This window comes from Lactuca saligna, chromosome 4 (genome assembly GCF_052625555.1).
Source record: "Lactuca saligna cultivar CGN05327 chromosome 4, ASM5262555v1, whole genome shotgun sequence".
In the NCBI taxonomy this organism is placed as follows: Eukaryota; Viridiplantae; Streptophyta; class Magnoliopsida; order Asterales; family Asteraceae; genus Lactuca; species Lactuca saligna.
In genome coordinates, this window is record NC_136420.1 from 13,026,824 (window position 1) to 13,052,089 (window position 25,266).

General features: G+C 32.7%; 3 protein-coding genes across 5 annotated transcripts; all 3 read left to right on the forward strand.

Moving 5' to 3' along the window:
* The first annotated feature begins 986 nt into the window (after positions 1–986).
* Positions 987–4,695, forward strand: LOC145041244 (putative methyltransferase PMT5). The gene is made up of 9 exons (XM_078989247.1): positions 987–1,316; positions 1,549–2,349; positions 2,435–2,570; positions 2,668–2,908; positions 2,996–3,200; positions 3,278–3,437; positions 3,525–3,829; positions 3,963–4,095; positions 4,197–4,695. The coding sequence occupies exons 2-9, from the start codon at positions 1,838–1,840 to the stop codon at positions 4,344–4,346; spliced, it is 1,842 nt and encodes a 613-aa protein (XP_078845373.1). The 5' UTR covers positions 987–1,316; positions 1,549–1,837; the 3' UTR covers positions 4,347–4,695.
* Positions 4,696–5,365: 670 nt separating this feature from the next.
* On the forward strand, positions 5,366–7,743 carry LOC145041246 (14-3-3-like protein GF14 iota). 2 transcript variants are annotated; one of them, XM_078989248.1, is made up of 7 exons: positions 5,366–5,548; positions 6,126–6,432; positions 6,513–6,600; positions 6,684–6,793; positions 6,877–7,025; positions 7,413–7,459; positions 7,545–7,743. In XM_078989248.1, the coding sequence occupies exons 1-7, from the start codon at positions 5,476–5,478 to the stop codon at positions 7,554–7,556; spliced, it is 786 nt and encodes a 261-aa protein (XP_078845374.1). In that variant the 5' UTR covers positions 5,366–5,475; the 3' UTR covers positions 7,557–7,743. The 2 variants fall into 2 exon arrangements, with proteins under 2 accessions (XP_078845374.1, XP_078845375.1); XM_078989249.1 differs by having other exon boundaries at positions 7,548–7,743.
* Positions 7,744–16,411: 8,668 nt separating this feature from the next.
* LOC145041247 (triose phosphate/phosphate translocator, chloroplastic-like) lies at positions 16,412–19,710 on the forward strand. 2 transcript variants are annotated; one of them, XM_078989250.1, is made up of 12 exons: positions 16,412–17,037; positions 17,145–17,225; positions 17,408–17,473; positions 17,565–17,643; positions 17,834–17,954; positions 18,092–18,187; positions 18,281–18,393; positions 18,479–18,556; positions 18,642–18,758; positions 18,890–18,989; positions 19,079–19,179; positions 19,382–19,710. In XM_078989250.1, exons 1-12 carry the CDS (start codon positions 16,754–16,756, stop codon positions 19,409–19,411), a joined length of 1,266 nt encoding a protein of 421 aa, XP_078845376.1. In that variant the 5' UTR covers positions 16,412–16,753; the 3' UTR covers positions 19,412–19,710. The 2 variants fall into 2 exon arrangements, with proteins under 2 accessions (XP_078845376.1, XP_078845377.1); XM_078989251.1 differs by having other exon boundaries at positions 16,414–17,037; positions 19,385–19,710.
* The last annotated feature ends 5,556 nt before the right edge of the window (positions 19,711–25,266 follow it).

Genomic DNA, 25,266 nt, shown 5'->3' on the forward strand with positions numbered 1-25,266 from the left:
TAGGGCAAAATTAAAGAAGATGAAGAATGAAATTAAAATCATTAACCTTACATTTACCGTACAAGCATAATAGAGTTTCCCAGGGTTCTCTTTTGCTTTAGAGATGTGCGAATCACTGTAGTGGCTCCACAATTACATTTAATATCGATTATTGTTATCTAGTTTGAAGAAATCGATCGAACGAAGGGAGACGAAGGAGAGGATAGCAGAAGAAAAAAGGGTTGCAGTGTTTTATAAGATTTTAAAGTGCAACGATATTAAGAAGAGACACAAACCATGAAAAGATGAAAAGGCCCCTGCATGCAAGGCACGTGGGGAACTTAAACGGACGCATTTAACGGTTAACGTCTATAGGGACTAACCGTGCAAGAAAAATAATAACGAAGGACTGCCTGGGTTAAATTTTGAAAATAGAGACTAAACACGTTTTCTATCATGTGTACGAGGGACCAATGATCTAATTTACCGTAAAACATATTTCAGTGATATTCTACACTTAAATTTATGTCTTACCATCTCAAACTATCATAAAAATTGGTATAACGTTAAATTTTATGGACTGGTCGTAAAAACTTTCAAGATAATTTTATTATATATGAGCATGTTTTCTTTTAAATATTTAATGTGATAACTTATCATTTTATTCAAATTTTACATAAAATAATATAAATATAGAACTTCCCGTATTAAGTAATAAAAATAAATATTTTATTAATTGATAAAATCATAAAGTTATCGTGTATTTGTTTAGTATGGTAGGCCAATCTTTTTATTATATAACCTATATAAATAAGAATATAAATTTCAATTTATTAATACTATTTATGGCGAATGATAGGAGAGTGGAAAAGTCTGAAAACCCCCCAAGTATCCTCCATCCTATGAAGCTATGATTTCAAGTTACAAAAGCCTAGTGAGGATAAATCTGACATTTTACTAAATAAAATAATACATACAAATGAGACACCACACAATGAAGGAGGAAAAGTGCAAAGGCAGTCATGCACAATTATTCCCCCAAACACTTTCATTACAATTTATTGATTTTTATTTATTTTTTTATAGTTTTTTACAATTATTAATCCAATTCCCCTTTTTGTTCTTAATCTCTGAGCCATTTGGATCGATCTGTTTCTAATTTTTAAATCCCATTTCGCACAATACTATATAGTCTGAGTAGCAAAAGGGAATGAATTAACCGCTGTCACTCACCTTTCTTGTTGTCAATGGCGAATTAGAGCTGTTGCTGTTGCTGTTGTCCAGCTTTCGTATGAGTTGAATCTACGCTTGCACTGCATTCTTCGCTTAACGAACTGGTAATTTGCCCCAAACCCTAGTAAATATGGTGGTTATTTTCAGTTTGTGTTCAACTGTTTTATGATTGATGTGCAAGTTCTTTGCTACATTCCGTGAGTTCTAGTGATTGGTACGCATCAGATCTGTCTCGATTTTGTGACGAATGTGATACCAATTACATAATCCTCTGTCCTATTTTGTCTGTTGATGTGGATTTTAAGTTGTAATTTACATTTTGGATGACAATTTCAGGTTGATCTGAAGTTATTTCTGCTGGCAGTTACTTGAATTGGAAAGAGTTTGTATCTGGATTTAGGAAATCTGAGGCTGATTGTTTACTTGATCTACTGCATTTAAATCGATTGCGTACCTTTTTATGGCAATTTCACCGGTTCTGTGACACGATGTCATGATCACGTGATTCCAAAGAGATTGATTTCAAATAGACAAATAAATTCGGAATACAATAGGCATATTACACTGTTTTCTTCATGATAGTGGTATTTAAACCATAAGTGGAAGCAGGCTACACCAATTCAACATGAGACGACCTATATTCCATAAACTTTCTTTAATTTTTGGCCCTAGACCACCATGGACTTGGCTACTTCTATGTCTTTTTAGTGTTCTTGCACTTATTGTTTTGCTACGTTCATCTACTTCCACCTCCTTTGACTCTGTCACCTTCAGCATAAAATCAGACATTTATATAAACTACAGAAGACTAAAGGAACAAGCAGCAAGTGATTATTTGGAGCTAAAAAGTTTATCTTCAGGGAATAATATTCTGAAGGAGATTAGCCTTTGTGGCAGGGAAAGAGAACATTATGTTCCTTGTTATAATGTTTCTGCAAATCTTCAACTAGGGTTTACAGATGGTGAAGAATTTGATCGACATTGTGAACTATCACAACACCAAGATTACTGTTTGGTTCGCCCTCCAAGAGACTATAAAACTCCTCTGAGTTGGCCAGTTGGCAGAGATGTAATATGGAATGCAAATGTCAAGATTACAAAAGACCAATTTCTTTCTTCAGGGAGTATGACTAAAAGGTAATTAATTTCATATATATTTGTTCATTTAGTTTTGTATTATAATATTATTCACTCCCCATTGATCTTTTTCCCTTTTTCTTAGGTTAATGTTACTTGAAGAAAACCAAATTTCTTTCCACTCAGATGATGGTTTGATCTTTGATGGAGTCAAAGAATACTCTCACCAAGTTGCAGAAATGATAGGATTAACTAGTGATGTTGAATTTCTTCAAGCTGGTGTAAGTACCAAAATAAAGTAATTGTTCTTATTATCATTTATCATCATTCATTATCATTTCACTTTGTGTCTAATAAATAATCTTTTTATATTAATAGGTACGTAATGTACTAGATATTGGATGTGGGTTTGGTAGCTTTGGGGCTCATTTGTTATCATTAAAGCTCATGGCTGTTTGTATGGCTGCATATGAGTTGACTGGTAGTCAAGTTCAGTTATCTCTTGAAAGAGGCCTTCCAGCAATTATTGGCAACTTCATTTCAAGAAAACTCCCATTTCCTTCATTGTCATATGACATGGTTCATTGTGCACAATGTGGTATCCTATGGGACAAAAAAGGCAAGTTCTTTTTTAAATTATCTAGTGTAAAGAGTGTTTTTTCTTGGTATCTAATTCTAATGATATATGTATATATTTATGTTTCAGATGGAATGTTTCTTATTGAAGTTGATCGGATTCTTAAGCCTGGAGGCTACTTTGTTTTACATGGAAGTTCATTAAGTACAAAAAAGGGAAGCATGGATAGCCCTATTGAAGAATTTACTCAAAAGATTTGCTGGACATTTACAGCTCAACAAGAGGAAACTTTTATATGGCAGAAAACTAATGATGCCCAATGCTACTCATCCGGGTGAGAGGCTAGTTTTGGTATTTCATGCAAAGATGAAGGAAAATTTAAAGTAATATTTATTTGGTTTTATATTGCAGCAAGCAGGGTGTGATTCCACCATGTAAAGAAGAACATGACATACAGTCATATTATCAGCCACTTTCATCTTGTATAGGAGGGACTGAAAGCAAAAGATGGATTCCTATTCAAAATAGGTCTTCAAGTTTTCAAATAACCCCAGCTGAACTTCAAATTCATGGAAAGTATTGTTTATTTTTCTTTATTTGTGTTAAAGTTGGGGGTATATTTGGTATTTGACTAACAGTGAAACTGTTTATTTTGACAGAAGTTGAGCAGTATGAATTTTATGAGGACTTTGAGTCATCAAGGTTAGCTTTGAGAAATTATTGGTCTTTACTCACGCCTTTAATCTTTTCTGATCATCCAAAAAGACCTGGTGATGAAGATCCATTACCTCCATACAATATGATACGAAATGTTATGGACATGAATGCCCTTTATGGGGGTCTAAATGCTGCATTTTTAGAAGCAGGGAAATCAGTTTGGGTGATGAATGTGGTCCCCACTAGGACTCGTAACACCCTCCCACTCATACTTCATCAGGGATTCGCAGGCATTTTGCATGACTGGTAAATATTTAATATCATTAACTAATTTGCCAAAATAAGAATTGGAGCCAATCACATTTTTGGGATCAAAATTGCAAAACTCATCTAAACTTAGGGACCAAAAATGTAATTCCACTTTTTTGGAAATATATAGGTGTGAACCTTTCCCAACATACCCACGGACATATGACATGGTTCATGCAAATGGGCTCCTTTCAAATCTAATTTTAGAAGGGTGTAGCTTAAAAACTCTACTTTTGGAGATTGATCGTATTTTACGCCCTGAGGTACTTTTAACAATACTGTTTGATTATTAGTCAAATATCTGATGAAATACTTAATGTAAGAAGGCTCAAATGATTTTGATGTTTTTTTTTAAATTATATAGGGTTGGGTTGTACTTTCGGATAAGGTGGGGCCTATAGAGGATGCACGAATGATTGCTACACAAATACGATGGGAAGCAAGGGTGATTGATCTTGAAAATGGTAGTGAACAAAGGCTACTTGTTTGTCAAAAGCCATTTGTAAGAAAATGAGTTGAGAGTCTTTTTTTTTTTTTTTTTTCACAAGTGAAGGTTTTATAAATCTCTATATACGACGCAAACATGCATGCATAGATGATGCAAGAAATTTGTCAATTGTAATTGGGTTGTATTAGTCGATGAAAAAGGAAAGGAAGAGGAAACACGAATTGTAAGATGTAGATTAGAGAAAGTTTTGTTACCATGTTTTTTTCTTTTGCATTTCTGTAATCTTTTTTTTTTGTTCGTTCCACTTTGTAATTGAAACTACATTACCATATCCAACATTTTATCTTGAGAAAATAGGTGTCCCCAGTCACCTAATGTGTGAAATAGATTACAACTTTACAATGTTGCATTTTTATTTCTTTATATATATGGCTACTGCTTATACTGCTAGATCCAAAAATCAAATTTTATTGACATGTAAATCGACTATATATTAGGCTTTTGACTCAATTTTATTCCTACTGAGAAACATCTTAACTACTTGATAAATAAAAAGCTTTTTTTTTTTGAAAGAGTTGATAAATAATAAGTTATTAAATAAATGGAAAATTGGTTTTTGTATGGAAAGAATAATTAGAAAGAGAAATCTTACTTGCGTCCTTTGAATGATCATATGCTAAAAGCTATCCCTAATTGGCAGTTTCATGTCCTATCTATAAAATTAAATGTACTAATTTTGTACCATTTATAAATAAAAGGGTTGGTTTTGGTTATATATTATCTATAAAAATCATTAGATTAAAATTAATTTTTTTAATAAAAAGTGGGTTCTCAAAAGATTGAGAATCATCATTCAAAATATATTTAAAATTATCAAACATACACAATCTTGTAGATTGTATTATATAAAGTATAGACATAGAAGATACGGGTCTCGGGCGGATCCAATAGAATCCAAAACCCAAAAATAAATACGAAGTGCGCGCGATTGTATCCCATTTTTCAAACTCAATCCAACGGTTGAGATTCAGTCTTACGTCCTCCCTAACTTGCCCGATTTTTAATCACCCCTTTATAAACCCGCCCCCTTCCATTTCTCTCCCCTTTCTGGACTTCCCGGTGATTGCAAAGGAATTTTTCTCGTCATTCAAACTCAATCGATCGGTTCTATTTGGTGAATCAATCAATCAGGACGATGTCGAACGAAAAGGAGAGAGAAAATCATGTTTATTTGGCTAAGCTCGCTGAACAAGCCGAACGTTACGATGGTATCCCCTTCATCTCATGATTTTCTATCTGTTTTTGCGTTTTAACATTGTACATTTGCGTGATATTCATCTGTTGTTAGATCGGTTCTAAATTTCGTTTTGATGCGTGTCTCTGTTCTCATTGGAGTGTATAATTGAATTTAATCGTGAATCTGGCGTAAAATAAATGGATGCATGTTTGATCTATTTGTTTTGATTATTTACATGATTTTTTTGTCACAAATTGGAAGAATCTTATAACTTACAATGTAATTTTCGCTCACGTTAGTACGTGCCTTGTTCATCGCTAAAATTGTGGTTTTCTGTGTGTTTATTCCACGTCACGACGATGGATTTAATGTTCATCTGATTTTTCGAATTTAGATAGTGGCAAAATAACAAAACAATGCTATAGCTCACAGTTGAGAGGAAATTTTAGATTTCTGTTATATTAAATTTATTGGTTGTTGTCAAATAAAACTCGTAAGTAGGGGTGGCTAATGTATATTTGGTCTCAATTATACGTGGATCATGCCTGATCTCACAATTGCTTAAATGCTAAAGTTATCCTTGTCATAATTCTCACATGAAATTGCAGAAATGGTTGAAAGTATGAAGAATGTAGCCAAACTTGATGTTGAACTTACTGTGGAAGAGCGCAACCTTCTTTCAGTAGGATACAAGAATGTGATTGGAGCAAGGAGAGCCTCATGGCGTATCATGTCATCAATTGAACAGAAAGAGGAATCAAAAGGAAACGAGAGCTATGTCAATCTGATCAAGGGTTATCGCAAAAAGGTTGAAGATGAACTTGCCAAGATTTGCAGTGACATTCTTGCTATCATTGACAAACATCTTGTACCATCTTCAGGCTCAGGAGAAGCTACTGTTTTTTACTACAAAATGTGAGTCATGTTTATTGCTATTCTTTCTTTATTGAAAAAAAATCTCATTTTTATTGTGTTTTGATTGGTACCAAATACAGGAAAGGTGACTACTTCCGTTACCTTGCTGAGTTTAAGACAGATGAAGAAAGAAAGGAAGCTGCAGACCAATCATTGAAGGGCTATGAGGCATGTCTTTTTGTATTTATTATCGCAATAAATTTCGCTTTTTCTTTATGCAAACATTTTTGGTTATTAATTTTCCATTTTAGGCTGCTTCCGAGTCTGCAAATAAAGAGCTCCCTTCAACCCACCCAATTCGTCTTGGCTTGGCTCTCAATTTCTCAGTGTTCTACTATGAAATTATGAATTCTCCTGAAAAGTAAAATCAGATATTCTTTACTTTATTTGAAATTTGCATATGGTGTATGAAATTAAAGTGTTTTTTATATGATGAAATTACAGGGCATGCCAATTGGCTAAACAAGCTTTTGATGAGGCGATTTCTGAGTTGGACACTTTGAGTGAGGAATCATACAAAGACAGCACCTTGATCATGCAGCTTTTGAGAGATAATCTCACTCTCTGGACTTCTGATTTGCCTGAGGATGGAGGTATTCCATACCCTTCTAATATGCTTTATACCCTAAAAGGCAATCAAGTATCTAATACTTAGTTCAATGGAAATGTTTTAATATTTGTGAGATATCCAAATTACCCTTCTACAATGTGTAACCTCATGGGTCTAAGGGGATAAGACACTATATTTTTCCCTTTCCAAACTCCTGTTAAAATTGTATTTGGAATGTAAGGGTAAAATGGTCTTTTAGACAGACATCATTACCCATTCAGCCACTTTGCATATACATGACTTAATGGAAAAGAAAAAGATGTAATCTTGGATTGAAGTTATGTCAAAAAGGAAATGATGTGTTTTATTTTATTAGTGTTTTATAAATAAATATTATGGATAAAAGAGTTGACATATTTTCTTTTTACAGGAGAGGAGAATCCGAAAGGTGAAGAGGCAAAATCAGCTGAACCAGAGGTTAGTTAGCAGTAGCATTAATAATTATTTTTTATTAAAGTTTGTGTATAACTAAAAATTATTAAAAATTAAACTGTTTTTGTAGCAGAAGAAGTGACCATGAAAACCAGGCTGGTAAGGCTTTGAAGTATTAACAAGTTTTGCTTCTTGCAAAGTCTCTTGCTCTTTTTTAGAACGGGAATCAGATGCTTTTTGGTTAACTTCTTTTAAGTTTAGTTTCGTTGAACTATGCTCATTGATGTTCTTTATGCCGTATTTTTCCAATTTTATTTCTTTCTTGTTAATTTCTTTTGTTTTTGCGCATCATTATTTATTTATGTGCATGCATACAAATTGAAATCAGAATATAAATGTGAAATGATAAAACTGAATGAAATCTAGTTAGGAGAAGCAAACTGAAACCCACATACGTGGCAATATGTTGAACGAATAAGCCTCACCCAAAGCGCATTCCTTTCCTCCACAAAATAGCATCGCCACTTCTGTAACAAAGCCAAATTAAAACCATGAAGACTAGAAGATTCCAACAACATATTAACTTGTTTTGGCATATTAAAAATTTAAAAGCATTTGACGACCACCAATAAAGTTTATTTTTCCAAGCTGAAAAACATGTTTCACATCGATCCAAGATTGGCTTCCAATCCGTGTCGAACCCACAGGAAAACCTAAAAAACGTTCTTTGATATAAATTTGATCTTTTCAAATTTATCAACAAGTCAGAAGCCAGAAGCTAAATAAATACTTAACATGTACATAACGTTCTTTGATATACTGTTTTTAGAGGTAGTTGTATGTTAGTTATTAAATTCGTATATCAAAATATATCATTTTATTCTAATATTGCCTGCCAAATGTTGCACATCACATACCAAAATCTAAAAATTAAGATGTTAGGATGGTGAAAGTTCATCCATCCAAAATCTCCTAACCTTTGATGCCACATAGGTTATTTCAGTTTTTTATTTCGGTTTCATCGCTCTCGAAACTCTAAACACAAAGAATGAAACTTTTGCATTCCATATATATATATATATATATATATATATATATATATATATATATATATATATATATATATATATATATATATATATATAATTCAAAATAACATTTCATTAAAAAATTACATTACTACAAACCTACTAGTTATGGGTTTCGTTTCTGAATCAAACAATATTTAAGATCACACCTAATGATTTGATGAGTCAAACAATTTATATGTTGACCATCAGTGTTAGTGCCAATGCGAACATCAGTACCAACACCAGTGTCTCAAGACCTTATCAGCGTCAACATGAAGTTAATGATCTTATGTAATATTTGTATATTAGACAGTTATATGAATATGTATAGAATAGATAGCAAATCCAATATCTTGGTGATAAGGATCAGTTGTTATTAAAGATTAGATACAATCCTTTGATTGAAGGGATTTACTAGAATATATATATATATATATATATATATATATATATATATATATATATATATATATATATATATATATATATATATATATATATGGGTAAAGTGAATATACCTAACAACCTTATATAAGCTTAGGTACCTAACCACATTATACTACATTGTTTTGCATTATATTTACATTGCAATCGTCTAAGGTTGTTAAACTTCAACCTTTAACTTGATTTACTTCCAAGATTTTCAGACATTCACCATTGTATTCCTCATACACCATTTGATTTGTAACGGTAGTATATGAAGCCCACCAGGGGGTCTCCGATAGAACGACATCATTTGAAGGAAGATAATGGTGAAAGTCCAAAGATTTTGGAAGCAATCAAGTTATGAGGTTGAGTTTTAAGAACTTTGGGTGATTACAATGCAAATATGATACAAAATTACGTAGTATGATGTGGTTAGGTACCTAAACTTATATAAGGTTGTTAGGTATATTCACTTTACCCTATATATATATATATATATATATATATATATATATATATATATATATATATATATATATATTCAACATTAGGGTGAACCCCTAATGTATGTTTTGGTGGCCCTCTTTGTGACCTTCGTTCTCTTGGTGAGAACACCCATTTCTTGGTGAAAGACATCTTTGTTATTAATAGTGTTCTTTATTTTTTTGTTTAAACTTTGTTTAGTTAGTTTGTTCTTTGTTGATTATACTTGAAGTGTATCCGATTGATATAAACCTTCAATTGGTATCAGAGTAGGTTTTTGATACACTCAAATTATTATGTCGACCACTTACAATCCCAAATCGTCTACTCTCAACATGATCCCCTCCCCCCCCCCCCTTTGATGAGCATAATTTCATGTGGAAAACTAAGACTATGGTTTTTCTTGAAACCATGGATTATGAGATGCTTAACATTATTGAGAAGGGTCCTCATATTCCTATGTATCAATCTATGGTTAACAATGCTGATGTTGGTCTCTTGAAGCAAAAGACAAAGACTAGTTATGATAATGATGACATGAGGCTTCTCAGTCTTGATGTGAAGGCTAGGGCAACCATAGGAAACTCTTTTCCCTACCATGTGTATCATAGTTTAGAATTGTGAATCAGCTCAAGAGATGATGGAGACGATGACGGTGGCTTATGAAGGCATTGTAGAAGTTCAAGCTACGACTGTCAGCAACCTCAATCAGAGATATAAACATTTTTTGCTCAGCTAGGTGAATATCTAACTCAAACATTTAACATGTTTAATTGTTTAGTGGATGATGTGCGCAGGTTAAGAGTCGTCAAGCATTCTTCTCAATTAATTTTAAAATTATTGGATTCCCTTGGAAAAGCTGGGAACATCACGCTGATGTTCTTAAAAACAGTGAGAAGATTAATCTCATGGATCTCAACTCCATGTTTGGAAATCTAAGAAATTACCGTCGTAAAGACATCATGAAGGACTCAAGCAAAGAAAAGTTTGTAGCTTTGGTTTCTCAGAAGGAGGTAATGAATCTCATTAGTGACTCAGATGACTCTGATCAAGGTGAAGCGAGCAGTGAAGAAATTACTGATGAACTTATTGCCAACGCTACACTTATTGTCAAACCTTACAAAGAAAGCAGATCAAATGGAGTCCGGAGAGATTAGTTTAAGGGAGGCGGTTCAATAAGGAGATCCACTTCAGAGAAAAGAAACTCGGGTAATTGTTTTAATTGTGAAATCCCTGACCATTTTTCCAAGGACTGCAAAGAGAAGAAAGAAGCTCAAAGCCCAAAGACTTGTGAAGTCTTGTACAAGAAGTTATTGGCCCATATCAAGAAATAGAATGTCTCTCTTCCAAAAGCATACATTGTAAAGCAAGAGGATCGTGATGATGAGTGGAAGAAGAGGAAACATCTGAAGATGAGAGGATAAGTGTTAAGGGTTTTATGGCTCCCCTAATGGTGATTTCAATATGTGTAATGCTGATACCTCTCAAGCTGTCCAAGAATTGAGTCAAAAAGTAACACTCTAAATTTTTAAATAAAAATTTAGTTTGTAATTCCACACAAAACACAATTTAACATCTCTCATACTCAAATTATAAATCTTTCAAAAAACAATCATAAAAGTTGTTTGTCACATATCCCAGAATCCCCAAACATGAATCAACAAGTTGGTGTGTACAATCATGCCGACGCCTTCCTGTGATACTGAGATGTACCTGAAACACATATCAGACAACACTGTAAGCACGAAGTTTAGTGAGTTCTAAAAAACACCACACACAAATAATTAGCCTCTCATGGCTATGTCTTGATAAGGACCCTCTGATCATGTGTCTCAGTGAGGAGCCTCCGGTCTCACGACTCGGGTTGGACCCTCCGGTCCTGTATCTTAATGAAGACCATCCAGTCTCACGGCTCGAGTTGGACCCTCCGGTCTTGTATCTCAGTGAAGACCCTCTGGTCTCACGGCTCGAGTTGGACCCTCTGGTCCTATCTTAATAATGCACATGATAATATACAACATAAATCACAAAGACATAATGTATAATATCACATATCTCAGTATAAGCACGTAAGACCCTCCGGTCAATAACACAAATAAAACCCTCCGGTCGTACAATAATTACCACTCAAGTAAGTATAGTGAGAAGACTCACCCCGTAAGTAAAGTAAGTATGTCTCGTACTCAACTGTCGGCCCAGACTCCGCCTACGTATATCATAATCATCTCTAATTAACAATTTATAATAACAACTCCAAGATGTTAAGCTAACTCCTTTACTGATTCTTAAAAAGGGTGCAAGATCATTTTACCCCTCCATGGTCTCCAACATCCACAACTTGACCAAACCCTAAAACTCAACGGAAGTCAACACTTACGTCAACAATCCATGTTGACTCAACTCGTTGAGTGCATCTATGCGACTCGTCGAGTTCCTCCGGTTCTCAAAATATCAGGAAAATTCGACTAAACTCGTCGGGTTGTCTCACCAACTCGTCGAGTTTGCACAATGTCCAGAATATCAAGGAAAACCCTAACCAAATCATCGAGTTGGCTAACCGACTCGTCGAGTTCCTTCAGTTATTTCTCTCATTCAGACGCTTTTAAGTGAGACTAAGGCCCCAAACTCTAGATCTAGCCTTCTAAGTCTTAGATACCACGTAAAGCTGCAAGCTTTACGTCCATGCATGGAATTTAGGGTTAACTATTCCAAAACAAGGCTCAACAATGGGTTTAAGACATGAAGATTGGCTAAAGCCTGATAAAGCTTGAGTCTTTAGGCCTAAAGGGCCTAATAGTGTCCAGATCTGAAGTCTTGGCTTAAAAACATGCTCAAAACCAATAATGACCCAAGGAGATGCTAGAAATGGCCATAAACTCTCTAATGGAGAGATCTATCAAACCCGTGATCAAGGTAATGGCTTTTTACCTCCAAATGGCTGCTACAACAGAATGGATGCTGGATCCAAAGTCTCATTCTTGTTCCAAGCCCTTAACTCTTCAAGTTTCTTCAAGGAATGCACCAAAACACACACTCTTATCCTTACACACTCTCAAAATGGAAGATAGCTCGATTAGGGTTTGTATTAGGGTGATAAGGTAATGAGGGAGGCGGAATAAAGGACTTAAGGTCCTTTAAATAGGGTGCAAACCCTGAAAATTAGGGTTTTCATTCTCAACTCCAACTCGTCAAGTTAATTCTAAAGTCCATGCGACCATCTCAATCTCTATTCGACGAGTTGGGGGCCTCCAACTCGTTGAGTTCCCCTATCAAGATGAATATAAAACAATTTAATTATACCTGGAAGTCGGGATGTTACAATTCTCCCCTACTAGATTCAGACTTCGCCCTCAAAGTCATTCCCAAGTCCACTCGGATCCCTTCTGATGTTGCTACTGACCCTTAACCAAGGACACCTCCTTATTTCTCAATACCTTCACCTTCTTATCCAAGATCGTTATCGGCTTCTCAATGTAGTTCAGGTGATCATCAACCTGAATGTCCCCTAAAGGGACTACTACCGTCTCGTCGACTACACACTTCCTCAGTTGGGATACATGGAAGGTGTCATGAATCTGGCTCAACTCTGCAGGAAGCTCTAACTAATAAGCTACATTACATACTCGAACAATCACTCTGAAAGGACCAATGTATCTAGGGCCCAACTTGCCCCGCTTCCTAAATCGAATCACCCCTCTCCATGAGGATACCTTCAGGAGGAAAAAAATTTGCCAACCTAGAAATCTAGCTCGGATCGTCTCTGATTTGCGTAACTCTTCGGACGACTGTAGGCCATCAACAACCTCTGTCTAATCTGTAGGATTTGCTCTGTCGTCTTGAGCATTGTCTCAGTGCTCCCCATCACTCTCTGCCTGACCTCCCCCTAACAGATGGGAGTCTGGAACCTCTTCCCTTATAAAAAGCTCAACGGGAGGCATCCTAATACTAGAGTGATGGTTGTTGTTATATGAAAACTTAGTCAAGGGCAGGTAGGAATCCCAACTCCCACCGAAGTGCATAACACATATGCGTAGCATGTCCTCGAGCGTCTGAATCGTCCACTTGCTCTACCCTCATACACTGAATGAAAAACCTACCGATCCACATGTAGGTATGAGTTGAAGTAAAACCATAGATACAAGTTTGTAAGTTTATCATACATTCAAGCTTATAAACTCACTTGAGTATGGTCTTTCTACCAATATGAGACTCATTCCCTCGCCCACCTCTCTTGCTAACTTCTATTCTTAAATATCTAACTTTGAGTATCGATATATCATTCACATATACTTCATTTTAGACCTATAATATATTCTTTCGAAGCTCTCACGGAGAAGAACACAACTCCACTTAGAGTTAATGATATATACAACATATGTATATATTTATATATGTCCAAAGTTAGTAAAAATATGCATATTTGTACTAAAATTTCCAACAAAACCATTATTTTTAGATACCTTTCTTATATATATTTTTAAAGAAAATATGCAACATTCCGAATTTTATATATAATTCTTTTTGTTATTTACACAAAAGACTTAAGAAAAAATTGACAAAATACGATGCAATTTTAAGTCATCTATTCTTTTTTTCCTAAAACTTGATAGAACTTTGGTGACACAACATAGTCGTGTAGCCGTCGACTTCCACTACATCTACTTTATAACTTTATTTTCTATTTTAAACGTTATTTGTTGGAAGAAGCCAAATGTTTGTTATGAAATAACAATTAGGTAACTGTGTTTTCCTATCTTTTAACTACACATTTAATTAACAAATTAATCATTCGAATATGTTCTATCTATAACAAAGTTATGTAATTTATAAATAATGGAAAAGACAAGGTAATGGAATGGTTCATTAACATTCTATTTTCATGTTTGGCTAAGGAATGAAATGAGTCTTTTATCCATATGGTTTGATATGTACAAAAAGAGAAAGGAATGAAAAGGAAATACCGACAAAAATACACTTACAACACAAAATTTATAGAATTCACTTCCTATTCCTACTTTTCCTCCTACCATATCAAATGTTGACACATGTCAACATTTGATATGGTAGGAGGAAAAATAAGAACAAATGGTTGGAGGATATTTAATTTCTCTTCAAAATTTATCGGTGGCCTCTTTTACATCTCATAAAACATAAATGGAAGCAAAAAAAAAAAACTAATGATGCTAGAAGCATTCAACCAATCTGGTCAAAAGGTAGGGGAAGTTGGTTTACATGTTACTATCCAAATTGCAAAAATAGAAGAGCAGGGAATGAAAAATGAATTCGATGAAAAAAATGCTAATTAAATTTTGACACCCATAATTAATGGTTACGATCAAATACTTTGAACTGGTGTACGATCAACAATTCCAAAGTTATTTCATTTGACAATGGGAGACAATGGGAGTATACGATTGAAATAGAATGTGAAAGTTAAAAGCATATTTGATCAATTAGGATCCAATATACGATTAGGCTGTTTAAAATTTTAAAATTTCAAAATTAACCAACTTCAGTTGTTTTTAGAGCATAAAAAAAGAAAAGTGCACTAAGAAAACACACAAGTGCATTTGTTGTTGATGCTCTTTTGGAGCGATAATGATTAAATTGATAGATGATTTTGATAAAGTGGAGATTACGCCTGCTAATTTTGAGCGATACACAAAATCATTTCTTCCAATCTTGATGGAGATTGAGGGGAAAATTGGTAGAAATTCTCATTGGAGGAAAAAAAAACACACACATACACATACAACACGGGTACCCTCATGAATGAAAACCCCACGTTCTCCAGGAATGAGATTCCATCTTGAATGGATGATTTTTTTCCTTAAACAAACCTAACATACAATTTTTCATTCCCCTTTAATTAGTCATTCCATTCGCACGTACATTAAGCCCTACCAGGTGTACAAAACGATATTAGTTCCTTATATTGTTCTTCTATTTGTCATATTAGAGTTATTTGTAATTAATGTAATTTTGAGTAAAAACAAGTTATTAATAAAAGTTATTTTAAGTATGTAACAAGAAAAACACATGCAAGTGGTTTAATAATTTTATATATATTTTGAAAGTGAACTTTGGTACTCGTTTAGCTCCATCTCATGTTAGGATTTAGGTTGAAAAAGGGTCAATAGCAATTTTATTTGGTAATATTTATGATTTGATTATATTGTACTTTCTTATGTAATATTAGATAGTTAATATTGTTTTAATGACTATAAATTAGGTATTTCGAAAACTTTATGATAGTTATTTTTCTAATAAATCAATGTGCTATATGAGATATAACTATTATAAGCGTGTAATGTGTCGTGTCTTGCTTGATAGATCAATTAAAATTAATAGCATCTTTGCCTTTCACAAATATATTGATTATTTATTTGTCAATTATTAACATAAATAATGGCGGGATATTGTCTATTAAATTCCATTATAAGTTCTACTCAAGTTAAGATTGCTCTTTGGGATCAGCCAAGGAGAACTTCATTAAATGGATATGTAATTATAAAATTCCTATTTTGTGTGGAAATAAATATAAAAATATATAAACACCATGTCACCTCCTAAGCATGTTTCTTGGCGTCTTGTTTTAGGCTCTAAGTACGTCAGTTTCCAAAAAAAAATATGGGGTGTGTTTTTTTTAAAAAATAACTGTATTGGAATCTCAAATATATAGCTTTTATTTATAGACGTGTTTAAACTATATAATTTTACATAAAAAATATCGTTAGAAGATAACTCAAATAGGATTTGGATTATGAACTTTGTTTTAAAATAAGAAATTAATTTTTTTTATTTTCAAACGATTTTGTTTTTAGTTCGATTTTGTTTTAGAAGTTAACAAACTAAAATCTTTTGAAATCTGTACAACTATATAAACAGTTCCTTTCTTAAATTTCAAAGAAAAGAAACATCTAGATTGATTTATTTATATAAAAATAAAGTTGCTGCTATTATATAATTGATAATTATATAATTTTATTGTATTAACACCCTACTTTAGTAGATTCATACAAAATTCTCCTTTGGCTGATTTTTGTTGTTATTATCGCTAAAAAAGATGATCAATAAAGAAGTTTTTGCGACAAGCAAATAACTCCCCCAGAATCCCGTTCCTTCTCAAATTCATTCCATTGATACAAACAAATAACAACTCTCAATCTCTCTGTTATATCCGCCATTAATCAAATCCCCAATAACCGACCTTGAATCTAACGTTTAATCAAACAGCTCTTCTTCTTTTGTCCAATAAATCGTTTTTCAAAACCCTCTTTTGATCCTCCGTTTCCTTCACAATTCTGGGGTTAAATCAAATAGTCCTAACTTTTGATTTTCAATTTTGTTCACGAAAATTATGGTTTCAATGATGTCTCATTTGTCTCTCCACCATGCAAAACCCTTTAACTTTAGTAATTTCTCAAGTAGAATATCACCTACTTTAGCTCTACGCACGAGTCAGCCAGTTGTTCTTCCGCTCAGAAACTCGCCGGAGAAGATACCATCCGAGTTCTCCGGTAAGCATTTGAGATTTTCCGGGTGGGATCAACTCCTGCGACGGCGGGGTTCGGTTCAAATTCCGGTGGTAAAAGCCGCAGCAGCGGCGGATGGTAGTGATCAGGAAATCGAGATTTCTGAGGGGTTTGTAAAAATTTGTATCTTTGAAGTTTAAATTCCATAATTATTAAAAAAAAAAAAGACAATAAAGAATCTTTTTTAACAGAGAGTATTTTTGTAAATTCACACAGGTTGAAAATAGCTGAAGCTCCCAAGAGCTTCGCTGAAAGATTCCCAGCTCCTCTTGTTACGGGATTCTTTTTCTTTACTTGGTAAGTTGAGCAACATTTTTTTGTACTTTATTAGTCCTAAAAAAAAAATAGAATAAATGAAGATATTTAATTTCTCAATGAATAATTCTAGTTTAATTGCATTTGTTACTTAGTATGTTAGTATAAGTTAAATTAGATCTTAGCTTAACAGGTGACTGATTTTGCAAAATTTGTTTATGAAGGTACTTTTTGAATGTTATATTTAACATACTCAACAAAAAAGTCTACAATTACTTCCCATATCCATAGTAAGTTCATCTTTTACCATTTTTCCCATAATTATGCCAAAAAGAACCATAAAATTTATTTTCCCACTATTACAAATTCTTTGATTTTCAGCTTTGTTTCAGTTGTACATCTTCTTGTTGGTGTTACATATTGTCTCATCAGTTGGTCCATTGGTCTTCCTAAACGTGCAGTGAGTTTCTTCTGTTTGTGGTTAACATGTATTAGACCGAGACTAAAATAAAACTGCAATTTTTTTGTCTCATCTAAAAATGTTAAACAATATTGGAAAATACTAAAATGTCATCCTAGGCGTTATCAATAAAAATAGCCTATGTTCTATACAATAAAAGATGTAAATACCATATTTTTATGTATTTCAGCCAATCAATAAGGATCTCCTTGGAGTCCTGACTCCGGTTGCAGCTTGTCATGCTCTCGGACACGTCATGTCCAACGTGTCATTCGCTGCTGTCGCCGTGTCTTTTACACATACCATCAAAGGTAAAACACACACCGAGTTGACTCAGTGGCTGGTTTCAGTGAGTCAAACTTGGTTGCAACGAGTCACGAAATTAACAACCTTAGTTAGTTAGCATTAGAATGCATGATACTTATTACACTGGTATGATTGTGAATAGCTTTGGAGCCATTCTTCAGCGCTGCAGCTTCTCAGTTTGTTTTAGGGCACCAGATTCCCTTTTCGCTATGGCTATCGTTGGCCCCTGTTGTTCTAGGTAAATCTTTTTTATAATAATTATCTGTTCGTTTAATTAATTTTAACGAAAAGAAGTAGAAATTTTAACGATTTAATGACATAAATCTTGTAGGTGTATCAATGGCTTCATTGACCGAACTTTCATTCAACTGGCTTGGATTCACAAGCGCCATGATTTCTAACATTTCTTTCACTTACAGAAGCATATATTCAAAGAAAGCCATGGTAACATCGATCTTTTGTTAATTATAATCAGCGAATTATCTCGAATATCAACCAATTATAAATCCGTTTGGTTTTTATTTGACAGACAGGTATGGATAGCACGAACGTGTATGCTTACATTTCGATAATCGCACTTTTATTTTGCCTCCCACCTGCAATACTTGTAAGATAACTTATTAAGTTGTTCATACTCGTTTTCTTCTTTTCTTTGATTTAAGAATAATTGGGATTTGAATTTTTGTTTTTAGATAGAAGGACCTAAATTGATGCAATACGGGTTTAGGGACGCGATAGCGAAAGTTGGAATGGTTAAGTTCGTATCCGATTTGTTCTGGATCGGAATGTTCTATCATCTATACAACCAGGTAAAGCAAAACATATGATTTGGATGAGACTGTGTTTGTGTTAGGTCTTTTGCAGAAATAAACAAATCGAATGTGAGTTTTCATTATTAGGGTTTTGGGTGATTAATTATTTGTTTTCCTTGTGTGTCAAGATTGCAACCAACACTTTGGAGAGGGTTGCGCCGCTTACGCACGCTGTAGGAAACGTGTTGAAGCGTGTGTTCGTGATTGGTTTCTCGATCATTGTATTTGGTAATTGATCTGCATTATAAATACACCATGTTTGATTGAAAAACAATCCGGATTTTTTGTTTCTTTTTCTGAAAATTTTCAAATTGCAGGGAATAGGATTTCAACACAAACCGGAATTGGGACTGCAATCGCCATTGCTGGTGTTGCAATGTATTCCTTGATCAAAGCCAACCTTGAAGAACAGAAAAAGGTATAAATCTTTACCTTCATCTTTCTAATAATACAATTAATCAATGAAACTTTTGTGCATTTGTAAAGTTAATAAAAAGAAGCGAGTCGAATTTGGAAAAAGCTAATAAACATATGGATTGCTTTTGTAAACCTATAAAAGTTAGAAAAGAAGTTAACATTTCCCACTCTAAACTTTACAATGAATTTGTGTATATGTTGAGAAGACTGCAGAGAAGGCGAAGACATCCTAAAAGTGTATGCATACGGACTAATTAAGCAGAAAATTGTCATATTTCTGCAGGATTGAAGCATTCAAATTGTTTTGAAGCTTCATATTTCTTGATTTTGTGTTGTAATTTGTTAAATAGTTGGATGGATGGTATAGGGGAAAATAAGCCCCATTCTTGAAAATTGGCACAATTTGTTCAAGATTAAGATGGAAAAGAAAAGGTTTTCTAAGTTGTAGCTCTTGAAGGGAAAAACCGACTATTGATTGACACATTTCAAAAAAAATGAATGAAATTATAAAGATTCTTATTGTGTAAGCCAATTAGTTATTGCTTACTATAAAATGAGTAAATGTTATCTTTGAACGATTTTATCAACCAGTCTTGTAATTAATATGGAAGGAGTAAAATAACCATAATTTATACAGTTAGGCATATAATTATAACTTTTGATGATTTATAACTTTCTCAAAAAGAAAGTTCGAAATTGTTTAAATCATATAGTTTAACATTAAAATCTAGTGCAAGTGCCGCAGGGGTCTCTTCTGTCAATTTTGATACCTATGTAGAATTTTGGGGCAAGAAGTGTAAGTAAAAAACTTCTGGGGGCTGAAATGCAATTTGTAACTTTTTTTTTACATCAATATGGCCCAAATTTAGTTCCAGCCCAACTCATGAGCTTAGCAAACAATAGAATCCGGGTAAGATCCAGTAGAGGTGCACCAAGGTGTCATGGTTCGGATATTTTCATATAGACTTTCGGATTAATTCGGACCAGATTCTGTCGGATATATCCTTCCGGATATATATATATATATATATATATATATATATATATATATATATATATATATATATATATATATATATATATATATATGTTCAGGTTCATTTGAGATCATTCTAATTTTGTGAGACCGTGAAACCAAATCTAAAAATAATTTTAAAATGCAAAATAAATGGAAAAATCCAAAAATTCTTTTTTTAAATATTATTTTCGGAACTTGAATTAACTAAAAAAAATAAAAAATAAATAAAAATAAATAAAAAATAAATCTCGTTTTTTTTTTTGGAAAAATACGGGAAATATTTTCTAAATAGAATATTACACTAATATATTCTAAAAAATAATTTTAAAATGCAAAATAAATGGAAAAATCTAAAAATTCTTTTTTAAATATTATTTTCGGAACTTGAATTAACTAAAAAAAATTTAAAAAAAAATTAAAAAAAATCTATTTTTTTTTTAAAATACGTGAAATATTACAGTGTAAATAGAATATCACACTGTAATATTACATTGTACAGTGTAAATAGAATATTATACTGTACATATTCTAAAAATAATTTTAAAATGCAAAATAAATGGAAAAATCAAAAAATTCTTTTTTTAAATATTATTTTCGGAACTTGAATTAACAAAAAAAAAATAAAAAAAAATAAAAAAATGCGTCTCACGGTCTCACAAAATTAGGCCATCTCACATGAACCTAACCCTATATATATATATATATATATATATATATATATATATATATATATATATATATATATATATATATATATATATATATATTAAAGTTCTCCAGAAAAAGAATAGTAAATTTGCAATTTTTTTTGACATAATTGATCATTATATTATTATTGGCCTTCAAAGTTATGAATAGTAAATTTGGATGTTTTTTGACAACTTTGTTCCTTATTCTTTACCCATTTTGATACTTTTGGTCATTACAATCAATGTTTTTATACTTTTTAGGAACCTTTTAAAATTTAAAGTTTGGCTACAAAACTTTAACGGTTTGATAACTTTGATCACTTTTCTAAAAAGTTGCTAATTCCTACCTCTTTAATTCTTTACCCATTTTGACACTTCTGATCCTTGCAGTCAAAACCTTTACATTTTTTCATAAAAACATGAAAAAAACAGTTCGGGGCAAAGCCCGGGCTTTTCATCATTGTATTTTCTACGTCTGTCATATTTATCGATTCAGAAACAACATCGAAAATTTCTGGCCCCTGCATAGCAGGGGTAACCTTTTTCGTTTAATAATATGGATGGTTGTCTTCATGAAATATAGAAATTGAAAAATACGATTAGGTCAAATTGGTCGTCTTAATGAAAATGAAATTTATATTCGAAAATTCTAGAATAGTGTCCTCCTTAATATCACTATTATCTACTTTGGTCATTGGTGGGGATATCCTGACTGAAGCTTCTTCTCAATGGACGAATTCCTCGACAGGTAGTAGAAGTGGACCTTAAAACGAAACACAATTTTGTAACATTTCAACGATAAGAGAAAAAATGGATTTCAAACCTAATATAAAAGGTTGGACGATTAGTAAATCATGGGTTGTGGAAGCTAAAATTAGAAATGTAGTTCTCTTTTCATCCCCTAAGCCAAAATATCAATGCTTTTAAATTTCTTTCCACTAAAGCGGTCTTAAAAGTTTAATGACATATAATTTTTGTTAATTCACTACTCAGGGCTAAAGTTTGTTGACGTTTACTCAACTTCTCCATTAAAGTATTACTACATAAAGTTTATGATTCGCAATCTGCATACTTTTATATAATTACTCTGTCGCCACTTCCTCATATGATCAACTATTGGATTACTTTTTTGACCATATTTTGTTGCATGATGGTGAAATAACTTTTGAGATTTTTTGATTTGGGCTATATTTAAATTCCTTGTTATTTTTGAAATTATGGTTCCTACACCACCAACATTTATAGTAGGACTTAAGATGAGGATACAAAGAAAAGAGAAATGTATATCTTTAATGTATTTTAAACATTTTAGTTTCATAATGTTAATCATGTAAAAAAAACATGGTATTATTTGATATTTTGTATGAGGATAATTTTTCTGTTATTAAAAGATTTTGATTGAGGACTAAAGGAGTTGTAAAGTAACAGACACTTGCTTCCTTAAAAACTTATAATATTATAATATGGACAACTTCAAAAAGATAATAACATCATGTAAAATCAAGTGATATTAGGTTGGCTGTATTAATAAAAACTTTTGACTTAAATGAGCATGGAAGTTACAAAGCATTACAATTAAGCTACTGAACATTCAGTTTTGTTCTCATTCCCTCTTATGACCTCCTGCTCAGGTTGCGTTTGTTATCTTAATGATTTTTGACTTAAATAATCATATCCAAGTTACATAAATGTCATCATTTTTCCATCTAAATTCAAATCCTCACCATTTAGTCATTTACCAAATGTTAACCTTACATCAAGATAACGATGGGATTCAATGGCTCATCTCTTTTAGGTCATCCACAATGGGAGTTATATGAGGGTTTAATAAAATAAATATAATTATAATAAAGAGGAACGGTTCGACGGAATTGTAATGCAAATTTATGAATTTTTTAAGAATTTAAATGAATGTATACATTCTCTTTCCTACTTGATATTTCATACAACTCTCCATGGGTTTAATCCATTCGAGATGACTTTACTTCATCTCCACGACCCTTCTGTTACAAACATCATCCATGACCGCTCATGAGCCAATCCTCTCAAGATTCCAACAATATCATCAAATACTACCGCACACAATGATGTTGTCCCCATCAAACCCCATGTACAAATGGCTCTCCAACCTCCCATGTACACTAGAGGATCACATTATATGAAGTTTGTTGGGTGTTAGTATCTGGAATCCATTCGAAAGGTCAAGGATTCTAATTTCGTGCATGTTAGGACAATCTACATCTCATTTGTTCCCAATGACGTAATCGTAATCGGGGGACACACTAGGGTGGAGAAGTTTGCGAATTTTAAAGTTTTTTATGAGATGAAAGTTGAGATTGTGTTGGACTAAGGATCTGCATTGTCTCGGGAGTATTACAAGTTGTTTTATACAGATAAGTAGGACTAAGCATTGGTCTGTTTGGGGTAAAACTGAACACAAACATATAAGTTTGGTTTTTGAGTTTTGAAACCCGCTAGGTTTGGTTTTTGGTTTTGTGGGTCGGTTTTTCAAGTCATATATTTATCCAAAATTTTCCAAAACCATAAAGAAATTCCAATAGGCAGTTTGGGAGGATCCGGTTAGTATCTACTGGATCGGGCTAGATATTGAAAATTTTGGATCGGAGATGAAAATCCAGATCATGTTTGTGGACCTCTTGAGTCTTGATACTAGTGACTTGTGGGCCTTCTCTTCCACACACACCAACTCAAAACTTAACAAACACATAATTCATGTGCTCAAATTCTGTTACCATATAACTAAAAAAATGTCTTACTAGATCTAACAACAATCCCATAGCATGCATATTCATATTAGATGCATATAAATCGTTTGTAACTAAAATTGTATTTTAAACGTTTTAATTCTCTTATTACTAAGATACAATCATATGAACCCGTCAAAATAAGGCTATTATTTAACAATATATATATATATATATATATATATATATATATATATATATATATATATATATATATATATATATATATATATAAAATAAAATATGAGAGAGAGAGAGAGAGAGAGATATGTCCATTCGTCAAAAGTGAGTTCTTTGCATGATATTGTGATGAGTGATCCCCCACAGTCCCAATCAAACCAAACAAAGAAAAGGAGGCTCCGATAAGAATCATAATGACATTGCATCATAAAGGAATACAAAATTACTAGTTTATGATATAAGAATCTTTAGAAATTTATTATTTCAGAAAAAACTTTTACTAGTTTTTGTAGGTATCAACTATTAACGATTAGGTAAGTTTTCGTTGTATATAATTCGCTTCTTTTATGGATAATTAATTTTATGGATAACTAATGTTTTAAAAATTGGTTTGAATCGGTTCTCTGAAAATCGCGGAAATAATTGGTTTAACTAGCATTAATTTTATGCATATTTTTAGACCGGAACGATCTGGCTGGTTTTACAAAAGAACAGTTGAACTAGTTAAATTGAACATGTTTAATATGTTAAAATGAATAAAAACAAATGAAAATGAAACATTTTACATAACAAATTTTGATGGTCGTTTCAAATCTATTTCGATTTCTTTTAAATTGAATAAAAACACATGATAAATGTTATAAAGTTTTTTTTTGTATGTGTGTTCATCTAAATCTATATTTTATTTCAGTATTATAATTTTTTTTATGTATGTGGATTAATGTAAAATTGATGGTTTTATATTTTTCTTAATGTATTTGGAGTTCTACAACTTGTTTTTATGTGTATTTTAATGTTTGAACTTGTTTTTATGTGTATCTTTAATATTTAAACTTGTGTGTACATAAAAGTAAGAAAAACATGAAGATTCTAGAAACTCATTTGAACAATAACAATATGGCTGATTTTATGATGAACACATTGATTTGAAGATGTTCCAGCAACAACACCATTATCTTCTACAACATTCGAAGTGGATGAAGATCCCTCACACAAGCTCCAATTTTCATCTGGATCCATTTCAATTGCCTTATCCTTCATATGTAAGCACTTTGAAATGAGAATCGGGCCTTAAAGATAGATAATCATAACATATGAATTCATGTAGAGTGGGTAATAGATCTAGAATGAAAGTATTTGATTTGTTGTTGCTAGGTGAATTTGATGTAGTGGCCACATTAACCTCTTATTCAGATAAATCAATTTTGAGTTCTAGAGTTGATTTAGGGGGCGGTTGTTCAGCAAAGCAACTCTAAAAGCATTATTTGAATCATCTACTCCTCCAATTTGTTCACGAGAAAGACATCCATCTTTTTGTTATTGTTCAAATAAGTTTTAGGTTTGAAAATGGAAACCGAATTTGGAGACTCGCTGGAGAAGATAATCGAGGTATCGTTGGAAAAATCATATCGGCTGGAGACTCACCCGAGAAGACG

What these genes read in the sequence shown, in the direction of transcription:
- LOC145041244 (XM_078989247.1), top strand. Translation starts at nt 1,838, where the DNA reads ATGAGACGACCTATATTCCATAAACTTTCTTTAATTTTTGGCCCTAGA. An exon ending in TATCCTATGGGACAAAAAAG is followed by an intron (nt 2,909 to 2,995) that starts GCAAGTTCTTTT and finishes TTTATGTTTCAG; the next exon opens with ATGGAATGTTTCTTATTGAA. An exon ending in GCAGGCATTTTGCATGACTG is followed by an intron (nt 3,830 to 3,962) that starts GTAAATATTTAA and finishes GGAAATATATAG; the next exon opens with GTGTGAACCTTTCCCAACAT.
- LOC145041247 (XM_078989250.1), top strand. Translation starts at nt 16,754, where the DNA reads ATGGTTTCAATGATGTCTCATTTGTCTCTCCACCATGCAAAACCCTTT. An exon ending in GTTGGCCCCTGTTGTTCTAG is followed by an intron (nt 18,188 to 18,280) that starts GTAAATCTTTTT and finishes TAAATCTTGTAG; the next exon opens with GTGTATCAATGGCTTCATTG. An exon ending in TTTCTCGATCATTGTATTTG is followed by an intron (nt 18,990 to 19,078) that starts GTAATTGATCTG and finishes TTCAAATTGCAG; the next exon opens with GGAATAGGATTTCAACACAA.
- LOC145041246 (XM_078989248.1), top strand. Translation starts at nt 5,476, where the DNA reads ATGTCGAACGAAAAGGAGAGAGAAAATCATGTTTATTTGGCTAAGCTC. An exon ending in ACTGTTTTTTACTACAAAAT is followed by an intron (nt 6,433 to 6,512) that starts GTGAGTCATGTT and finishes TACCAAATACAG; the next exon opens with GAAAGGTGACTACTTCCGTT. An exon ending in AATCATTGAAGGGCTATGAG is followed by an intron (nt 6,601 to 6,683) that starts GCATGTCTTTTT and finishes TTTCCATTTTAG; the next exon opens with GCTGCTTCCGAGTCTGCAAA.